The sequence below is a fragment of the Nomascus leucogenys genome, chromosome 4 (assembly GCF_006542625.1).
Source record: "Nomascus leucogenys isolate Asia chromosome 4, Asia_NLE_v1, whole genome shotgun sequence".
Classification (NCBI taxonomy): domain Eukaryota; kingdom Metazoa; phylum Chordata; class Mammalia; order Primates; family Hylobatidae; genus Nomascus; species Nomascus leucogenys.
Genome location: NC_044384.1, coordinates 113,293,080 through 113,303,402, shown reverse-complemented (window position 1 = coordinate 113,303,402; position 10,323 = coordinate 113,293,080). Strand labels below are relative to the sequence as shown.

At 48.2% G+C, this 10,323-nt stretch overlaps 1 protein-coding gene across 4 annotated transcripts; it reads left to right on the top strand.

Annotated features, from left to right (window-relative positions):
* The first annotated feature begins 1,000 nt into the window (after positions 1-1,000).
* MYD88 (MYD88 innate immune signal transduction adaptor) lies at positions 1,001-5,553 on the top strand. 4 transcript variants are annotated; one of them, XM_003256858.4, is made up of 5 exons: positions 1,001-1,550; positions 2,395-2,529; positions 2,919-3,099; positions 3,288-3,379; positions 3,662-5,553. In XM_003256858.4, the coding sequence occupies exons 1-5, from the start codon at positions 1,184-1,186 to the stop codon at positions 3,814-3,816; spliced, it is 930 nt and encodes a 309-aa protein (XP_003256906.1). In that variant the 5' UTR covers positions 1,001-1,183; the 3' UTR covers positions 3,817-5,553. The 4 variants fall into 4 exon arrangements, with proteins under 4 accessions (XP_003256906.1, XP_003256907.1, XP_003256908.1 ...); XM_003256859.4 differs by having other exon boundaries at positions 2,919-3,123; XM_003256860.4 differs by lacking the exon at positions 2,395-2,529 and having other exon boundaries at positions 1,017-1,550.
* Positions 5,554-10,323: the final 4,770 nt, after the last annotated feature.

Here is a 10,323-nt window from a genome sequence, read left to right as displayed (position 1 = left end):
GTAGCCAGGACCGCTTACTGCTTGGGGGCTGGAGATGGAAGCCGAGACTCTAATTCCTCTACCCACTTCCTAGTCGGCTCTGCTATCCCTCTGGTCCCAGTACCTGAGCTGGGGGACCTAAATGCTTCCGAGACGCCCGAGTCCTGCTCCGACGTGGTTGGGCTTTCCCATTCTTTCGAGAAGACAGGGAATTTGGGCTTCCGGGCTGGCCGGGAGAACAGATTTTACAGAGATGCGGGATGTGACAAGCTCTCTAACTGGAGAATGAACATTTCACATTTTTACCAGTTTTACATCCAATTGGAATGATTTTATTAGTGCCCATTTCCCGTGCTAGGCTGGGGTCTCCACCAAGGCAGAGAGGTACCATGTATCCGGGGAGCCTGCGACACGCTTGACACTTAGTAGATGATCAATAAGAACTTGTTCAATGAGTAAATGAATGAACCAGGGCTCCGCAGGTCAGGACTGTGTCCCTAAACCTAAAGAGCAAGGCCATGTGCCCCCTTGACTCCCAATAGCAGGGCCATGTCTTTACCTGAGACCCTGGAGAGTAGTGCTGGGCTTCCCACAGACATCAAAGGACAGGGTACCTTGTGGTCCCCAACTTAGTGTCATGACGTCCCCAACCACTTCGAGGGCAGGGCCACGGCATGCCTCAGGCTCCAGAAGGCAGCTGTCCGTTTCCCACTCCCACCTCGGGGAGCACAGCAGGGATCTTCCCGTACTCCCACCGGCAGGAGTGCGTGTTCCCCAGAGGCAGTGGAGGGCAGAGCTGGTGCCTTCCCACTTGTCCCCTCCTCGCCATCCTCGAGGGCAGGACCGTATGAACCCCTCAGATTCCCCCGTGGAAGAATTGTGGCTCCACCAGATCCCAAAAAGCAAGGCCCGTTTCCTACAACCCCCGAAGGAGGGTCGTCCTCACTCCGCCGCCAACATACTACCACCATCACCAGACCCTCAAGGGCAGTGCCGTGGACCTCTTCAGATCTCAAAAGGCAGATTCCTACTTCTCACGCCCCCACATCACCCGCCTCGAGACCGCAAGGGTAGAGGTGGGCGCCCCCGCCTCCGCACTTTTGCGCGGGGCTCCAGATTGTAGGGCAGGGCGGCGCTTCTCGGAAAGCGAAAGCCGGCGGGGCGGGGCGGGTGCCGTAGGAGAAAGAGGAAGCGCTGGCAGACAATGCGACCCGACCGCGCTGAGGCTCCAGGACAGCCCGCCATGGCTGCAGGAGGTCCCGGCGCGGGGTCTGCCGCCCCGGTCTCCTCCACATCCTCCCTTCCCCTGGCTGCTCTCAACATGCGAGTGCGGCGCCGCCTGTCTCTGTTCTTGAATGTGCGGACACAGGTGGCGGCCGACTGGACCGCCCTGGCGGAGGAGATGGACTTTGAGTACTTGGAGATCCGGCAACTGGAGACACACGCCGACCCCACTGGCAGGCTGCTGGACGCCTGGCAGGGACGCCCTGGCGCCTCGGTAGGCCGACTGCTCGAACTGCTTACCAAGCTGGGCCGCGACGACGTGCTGCTGGAGCTGGGACCCAGCATTGGTGAGGACGTCCCCTTCCTGGCTTCGTACTTGGGGGGTGAGGAGGCTGACTTTCCGCGGCCTCAGCATCCTGGCTCCCATGGAGAGACCCCATTTCCTGCCTTGGGGGCCCGGAGAAGCCTGCAGAGGGAGAACCATGAGGGTCCCGTTCCTTCTTAATAACTGGTCCCGGTTATTAAGAAGGACTGGACAAAGGTCCGGATAGGCGGAGATGGGAAGGAAGCAGCTTAGGCAGAGGCTTTCGGGTAGGGCCAGGAGTCAGAATCAGGCTTCTGTGGGGGCATCTGGGCTGTTTCAAGTAGAGTAACAGGACAGGTGGGGCGACTGACAGTGGACTGTCTTAGAAACCTCAAGTCCTGGGGAAATGCAGCCCTTCTTTCTACTCACTGGCACTTACATAATATACATGCGTAGGCGTTGGGTACAGCCGCCCACAGACAGGCACACCTTGCTGAATTGGAATCACTGCCCTCACTGCACCATAACCAGTGGGTCTCCTGAGCCTTTCTGGCATGCCCAGCCCCTTGCTCACATCTGCCCTGGATCCCAGAAGAAGCAGACCTACCTTGGTACCATTCTTAGGATCCCTAGGAAGGGACAAAGATACAAACCTGACTTTGATGGCCTTCCAGAAAGCCAGAACACCACTGACATCCCTTTGGGTCAGTTAGAGCCAGTGGGAGCTCAACTTCTCAGAGCTGTTGAGCTTCACGTGGCACCAGTGAACTGGGGAAGCCCTCTAGAACAACCCAGCCAGAGGAGGTGGGACAGCGGCTGGATCTTGACTGTGGGTAAAGAGGTAGGCACTCCCAGGGAGCCTGCTTTACCCTGTCTCTTCCCCACAGAGGAGGATTGCCAAAAGTATATCTTGAAGCAGCAGCAGGAGGAGGCTGAGAAGCCTTTACAGGTGGCCGCTGTAGACAGCAGTGTCCCACGGACAGCAGAGCTGGCGGGCATCACCACACTTGATGACCCCCTGGGTAAGGGTCCAATACTGTTCCCATGGGACAGGTGGAATAGTACATTGTGGCGTTAAGAGCATGGGTGTTGGAAGCAGATGGGCTGTGAGACCTTGGGCAAGTCACTTAATCTTTCTGAGCCTCAGTTTCCTCACTTAAGAAATGGAAATAATAGTCCTACCTCTGGATTGCTGTGAGATGCTCATGAAACAATGTCTGTCTCATGGTTAATCCAGAGCTTAGCCCCTGAGGTATTCATCTTTCCTCTCCTGGAAAGGGCACTTTCTCTGAGGAGTATCATCTTGGGAAGGGTGCAGGGCCCAGGGTTGCCTAGGCAGGGGACTCTTGGCTGGACCCCTCCCAAGCCTTCCCATGGAGCTCTGACCACCACCCTTGTGCTCTGCACCCAGGGCATATGCCTGAGCGTTTCGATGCCTTCATCTGCTATTGCCCCAGCGACATCCAGTTTGTGCAGGAGATGATCCGGCAACTAGAACAGACAAACTATCGACTGAAGTTGTGTGTGTCTGACCGCGATGTCCTGCCTGGCACCTGTGTCTGGTCCATTGCTAGTGAGCTCATCGAAAAGAGGTTGGCTAGAAGGCCACGGGGTGGGTGCATGGATGCATGAAGCCCTGCCCTGGGGTCCAGATACTGGGCATCTCCTCCTAGCTGTGCACTGTCCAGCCAGGGCACAGTGGGCCCTTCCTGAAGCTATTCCCAGGGGATATGCTGAACTAAGTTGCCACAGGACCTGCAGCCTGCCCACTCTCCCCTAGGTGCCGCCGGATGGTGGTGGTTGTCTCTGATGATTATCTGCAGAGCAAGGAATGTGACTTCCAGACTAAATTTGCACTCAGCCTCTCTCCAGGTGAGCCCAACCCTGCTCTGGCAAGAGAATGAGGGAATGTGTAGGTGGGGCCTCTGGATTGTCAGCCTTCCCTCCCCAAGGGCTGTGGATGCAGTACCAAAGAACTGCTGAAGATCTCTGCACACCTGAGCATGTGTGCATGTATGTGCCTTTTTGTGTGAGTGAATGTGTGCCGGGGTGCTTAAATGGGGGATGGCTGTTGTTAACCCTGGGGTTGAAGACTGGGCTTGTCCCACTATGGGGCAAGGGCCTGATGCCAGCATGGCACCCCTTGGCTTGCAGGTGCCCATCAGAAGCGACTGATCCCCATCAAGTACAAGGCAATGAAGAAAGAGTTCCCCAGCATCCTGAGGTTCATCACTGTCTGCGACTACACCAACCCCTGCACCAAATCTTGGTTCTGGACTCGCCTCGCCAAGGCCTTGTCCCTGCCCTAAAGACGGTTCTGAGGCCCTGGGTGTGTGTATATCTGTCTGCCTGTCCATGTACTTCTGCCCTGCCTCCTCCTTTGGTTGTAGGAGGAATCTGTGCTCTACTTACCTCTCAATTCCTGGAGATGCCAACTTCATAGACACATCTGCAGCAGCTGGACACCACATTTCATGTCCTGCATGGAACCAGTGGCTGTGAGTGGCATGTCCACTTGCTGGATTATCAGCCAGGACAGTATAGAACAGGACCAGCTGGGACCAGGAGAAGGACCATAAGAGCCAGCTCTGCTCTGAGCCATTCATACATCTTCAGCCTCAGTTTCCTCACTTGAGGAGTAGGATGGGGAGAACAGAGAGTAGCTGTGTTTGAATCCCTGTAGGAAATGGTGAAGCATAGCTCTGGGTCTCCTGGGGGAGACCAGTCTTGGCTGCGGGAGAGCTGGCTGTTGCTGGACTACATGCTGGCCACTGCTGTGACCACGACACTGCTAGGGCAGCTTCTTCCACAATGATGCCTACTGATGCTTCAGTGCCTCTCTGCACACCTCCCATTCCACTTCCTCCTTCCCCATGGGCAGGTGGGGAAGCAGTTTAGCCCAGCCCAAGGAGATCCCACCTTGAGCCTTATTTCCTAATGGGTCCACCTCTCATCTGCATCTTTCACACCTCCCAGCTTCTGCCCAACCTTCAGTAGTGACAAGTCCCCAAGAGACTCGCCTGAGCAGCTTGGGCTGCTTTTCATTTCCGCCTGTCAGGATGCCTGTGGTCATGCTCTCAGCTTCACCTGGCATAAGAAGGGATCCTGGCCTCTGGCATATTCATTAAGTATGAGTTCTGGGGATGAGTCACTGTAATGATGTGAGCAGGGAGCCTTCCTCCCTGGGCCACCCGCAGAGAGCTTTCCCACCAACTTTGTACCTTGATTGCCTTACAAAGTTATTTGTTTACAAACAGCAACCATATAAAAGCCTCCTGCCCCAAAGCTTGTGGGCACATGGGCACATATAAACTCACACACAGACACACACATATATGTACAGACGTGTACTCTCACACACACAGGCACCTGCATACACATGTTTTTCTAGGTACAGCTTCCAGGAACAGCTAGGTGGGAAAGTCCCATCACTGAGGGAGCCCAACCATGTCCCTGAACAAAAATTGGGCACTCTTGTATTCCTTTTCTCGTGTCCCTACTCATTGAAACCAAACTCTGGAAAGGACCCAATGTACCAGTATTTATACCTCAAATGAAGCACAGATAGAGGAGGAGAGCTGCTTAAACTCACACAACAATGAACTACAGACACAGCTGTTCTCTCCCTCTCTCTTTCCCAGAGCGATTTGTACTTTACCCTCAAGCTCTCCTTTGGGGAGAAGGTGCCATGGTCTTAGGTGTCTGCGCCCCAGGGCAGACCCTAGGACCCTAAATCCAATAGAAAATGCATCTCTTTGCTCCACTTTCAGCCAGACTGGAGCAAGGTGCCTTTTCTTAGGATCTTGGGAGGGAATAGAGGCCCCTCTCTACATGATCTTGTTGAGGCGCTTAGCTGCCATGCACCTGTTCCCCTTTAATATTGGGCATTTTAAAGCAATCTCGAGAAGCATCTTCTACTTGTTTTGTATGCATTAAGATAACTTCAAAGATATCTGAGAAAAGCCGATATTTGCCATTCTTCCTGTATCCTGGAATATATCTTGCATCCTGAGTTTATAATAATAAAGAATATTCTACCTTGGAAACTTTTGTGTGTGTTGAGTGGAAGAGGTTTGGAAGCAGTAATGTGGGTAAGAGAAGCTGGTCCACTGGGTGGGTTCCAGCCTGGATTTGGCAGGGGCTTCCTGAAAGCTGGGCCCCCTCCTCATAGGTTCAGTCCTCAGCAGGGCTGAAGGCAGAACCAGGAATACTGACCTCAGCTACAGACACTCAGGAGACTGCCCTCCTCCGGCCATGTTCAGTCTTTTCTGGGTTGTGCCACGCTCCTGGGTCCTGGCCCAGTCTTTGAGTAGGGGCTGATCTATGCTCCAAAGAGAGTCCGGAGGACCCCCCCAACTTCAGCCGCTGAGCACTGCATTGTTACTCCTAATAATCTTCTTTAGGCACATCTATGTTAATCCTAAAGGTACTAATCTATTTTTAAAGAAAATATTGCTTTTTCACTGTTTAAGAAAATTTGGAAAAGATAAAGAAAAAAACTCACACATCATAATTCCAGAGAGAACTCTAGTGACATTTTAGAGTGCTCAGACACTGCCAGTGACAGTAGCTTTTTTCTCAGTGGTCTATCTGCTGCCATGTCCTGGCTCCTGAGCCACCTGGATGCTGTAGCCTCCCCAGCCTTGCCCCTGTGCCCTCAGGGACTCCTGGGAAGGCCCTGTGTACTCAGAGAACTCCTGAGGCTGAACCTTTCTCTCCAGCATCCCCTGGGGATCAGAGCCACAGTGTGGCCCTGGCGGTGCCCCCAGGATCTGCCATGTGCTGCCCATGGCTGGGAAGACAGTCCTGGGCTGGTCCCCTCTTGAGAAAAGCCTCTCTTCTCTTAGGCCAGGCTGTTGACCCAAATATGCTCTCCCCACCCCTATCTGACCCTCACACTCCTCACACCTGCCTGTCTCCAGTGCCTTCCTTCCCATTAGCTGTGTTCCCAAATGTAGATAAAGCTTCCTCTTCGCATTTTCAGTTTTAGTCCTCTATGAGCATTTAAAAGAGAAACTTTCCTTTTTCAATAAGGAAAATCTACTGCTGAAATTATCAAAGGCAAAGCAGGAAACTTTGGAGGGCAGCAGCATAGTTGAAATTCAAAACTACGATTCTGCCTGACGATGGACGTGGATTCCACCACAAGTCAATGACCAGGGAGAGAATTGGGGAGAGGGATTTCCTCTAGATTAGATAAGACTTGGGTCATAACGATCAAATGTACTGATATAGTATGACTTTGTTGGATGCTGGTTCAAACAGACCAATTGTAAAAAGACAATATTGGGTCATATATCTGATAAGGGGTTAATATCTGGAATGTATAAAAAAAAACTCTTAGAACTCAACAACAAAAGAAACAAACAACCTAACTCAAAAATGGGCAAAAGACTTGGACAGAAGTTTATCCAAAGAATATATACAAATGAGGGACAGGTGTAGTGGCTCACATTTGTAATCTCAGCACTTTGGGAGGCTGAGGCGGGTGGATTGCTTGAGCCCAGGAGTTGGAGACCAGCCTGGACTACGTGGAAAAACCCTGTCTCTACAAAAAATACAAAAATTAGCCAGGCGTAGTGGCATGCACCTGCAGTCCCAGCCACTCGGGAGGCTGAGGTGGGAAGATCGCCTAGGAGACGAAGGTTGCCGCAAGCCAAGATTGCGCCACTGCACTCTAGCTTGGGTAACAGAGCGAGACCCCATCTGAGAAAAAAAAAGAAACAAACAAAAAGAAAAAAAATACAAATGGCCAATAAGCACATAAAAATATGCTTAATATCACTAATTAGGGAAAGCAAATCAGAACCACCATGAGACAGGTACCACTTCATACCCATTAGGATGGCTACTATCAAAAAAAATATATATATATGTATATATATATATATATATATATATATATGTAACAAGCATTGGTGAAGATGTGGAGAAATTGGAACCTTTGTTCACTTTTGATGGGAATAAAAATGGTATAGCTGCTATAGTAAACAGTATGGCAATTCCTCAAAAAATTACAAACAGAATTACCATATGACCCAGCAATTCCACTTGGGAGTATATACGCCAAATAATTGAAAGCAGGGTCTTGAAGCCATGTTTGTATACCCATGTTTGTAGCAGCATTATTCACAATAGACAAAAGGTATAACCAAGCCAACATCTATCAACAGATGAATGGGTAAATGAAATGTGGTATATATGTACAAAAGAATATTACTTAGCCTTAAAAATGAAAGATATTCTGACATATGCTGCAACATCAAATAACTTTGATGATATTATGCTAAGTGAAATAAGACAGGCTGGGCACAGTGGCTCATGCCTGTAATCCCAGCACTTTGGGAGGCTGAGGCGGGTGGATCATTTGAGGTCAGGAGTTCAAGACCAGCCTGGCACACATGGTGAAACCCTGTCTCTACAAAAAATACAAAAATTAGCCAGGCATGGTGACACATTCCTGTAATCCCAGCTACTTGGGTGGCTGAGGCAGGAGAATCGCTTGAACCCGGGAGGCTGAGGTTTCAGTGAGCTGAGATCATGCCATTGCAGAGCAAGATTCTGTCTCAAAAAAAAAAAAAAAAATTCACACAGCAGAACACTGGGCTGGTAAGGGTGGAAGATGAGGGACTGCACCATCAATTTAGGGGAACATTGTCCCCACTGGCTGCTATTTGCCAGATGATATGGAATAAATGTTTTAAATGCCCTTGGGGATGTCTGGTTCTGAGACAACGTAGAGTGAAAACACTTCTCCTTATTCCCTCTGCTAAATACAGGCAAAACACCCTGGACATTATACAAAACACAAATATAAAGAGACTCTGAAAGGTGGAGAGAAGATGATAGAATGGTTAGAGACCTCAGGACCTATGGAATGACATGGCACTGGCCTAAGGTTTTCTTTTTGCCTATGCCTAATAGATCTCAGACTGAGTATGGAGAAGGCAGAAACCTATAAACTAATGAGTATAGGTAAAGAAAAAAAAAAAAGGAAAACCTGCTCTTACTAGCCAAACGACCAGAAAGGGACAGTCTTGCAAGAAAGAAAGTTTGTAGACAATAACCACTCCAGCTAAACCATAGGAAAAATTGTAGTATTACCTACACCCTGCCAGCAAAGGCCAAATGGGGAACCTAAACTTCCACCTTCTTCCCACCTTCTTGGGTGTCAGAGGGGGTCTAGTAGAGAGTCAAGACTTTCACCACTGCCCAGCAGTAATGTTCTCTATCATGTCAGTGGAGGCCAGATGGGGAGTAGTAACAAGGCATCCTTCTCCCTCCCAGCCAAGGTGGTATCAGGGGAGACTTAGTGGGCAGCCTGAACTCTCATCCTGACCCAGCAGTAACTAGGCACTCTCTCCTTTTTCTCCCTCACCTCTACCCTCGGATGTCAATAGAGTAACCTGCACTTCTACCTCCACCAGACAGCATTGTTTTGATGTCAAAGAAGACTAAAACAGAAGATCCAAATGATATCCAGCCTCATAACACAGCATCCAAAATGTCCAAGGTTGAAAATCAGTCATCATACCAAGAACTAGGAAAATCTCAACTTGAGCAAGAAAAGACAATCAACGGATGCTAACACCAGAACAGATGTTAAAATTTTCTGACAAGAACTTTAAAGCAGCCAGTAATAAAATACTTCAATAAGTAATTGTAAACATGCTTGAAACAAATTTTTTTTAAGTCTCAGAAAAGAAATAGAAGATATAAACAATTAAATTGAAATGTTAGCACTGAAAAAAAAAAAAACTTACTGGATGGGTTCTGTTGTAAGATGTTGATAGCAAAGAATCAGTGAACTTGAAGACAAACCAATAGGAACCACCCAATCTGAACAAAAGAGAGAAAATAGACTGGAAAAAAATTAAGTCTCAGGAATTTGTGGGACAATAAAAAAAGTCTAACATGTATGTCATCAGAGTCCCAAAAGGAGAGGAAAAATAATTTGGAGCTAAAAAGATATACAAATAAATATGGTTGAAAATTTGCCCAATATAGCAAAAAAAAAAAAAAAAAAACCAACCCATAAACCTATAGAGCTAAGAAGGTGAGCAAACCCCAACCATCATAAACGCCAAGAAATCCACACCAAGGTACATCACAGTCTAACCTCTGAGAATTAAAGACAAAGAAACAAATATTGCAAGCAGCCAGAGAGAAAAGATGCCTTACCAATAATGAACAAATTTTTGAATGGCAGTAGATTTCTTTCATCGGAAGCCATAGAGGTCAGAAGACATTGGCCCAACATTTTTCAAAGACTGAAAAAAAAAAAAACTGTCAACTCAAAATTCTATATCCAGTTAAAATATTCTTCAGGAATGAGGAGGAAATCAAGACATTCTCAGTTGAAGAAAAACTATAAGAATTTGTCAACAGCAGGCCTACCCTAAAAGAATAGCTGAAGGAAGTTTTTGAAACAGAAAGAAATACAAGAAAAAAATCTTGGAATACTAAGAAAGAAAAACAAGAGAAACTAAAAATATGAGTAAATTGAGTATGCTTTCATGTTCTTAAATTGTCAAAATTATATCTGATGGTTTAAGCAAAAGATTAGTTTAGTGGTCATGTGCAAGATAGATTAAGGAAGTTGATAAGCACAGTGGTAATTTCTGCTTCAGGCAATTTCACAAACAAAAAAGAGAAACGAAATGACTACTGGCTGGGAGAAGAAACTCTGGGATCCCCACAATTTCCTCTTTCCTCAAAATATGTAATCCATCAGGTTACCTCCTCTCCTAAACACTCCATGCATTGTCTGATGTAGTTTTCAACTTATGTACAGGAAATATTTGGGACAGTATAAA

Bases quoted from the DNA above. Each gene is read 5' to 3' on its own strand.
- MYD88 (XM_012498386.2), top strand. From the start codon at position 1,914: ATGCAGCCCTTCTTTCTACTCACTGGCACTTACATAATATACATGCGT. The intron at 3,100-3,287 runs GTTGGCTAGAAG...ACTCTCCCCTAG, and splicing joins AGTGAGCTCATCGAAAAGAG to GTGCCGCCGGATGGTGGTGG. The intron at 3,380-3,661 runs GTGAGCCCAACC...CTTGGCTTGCAG, and splicing joins TGCACTCAGCCTCTCTCCAG to GTGCCCATCAGAAGCGACTG.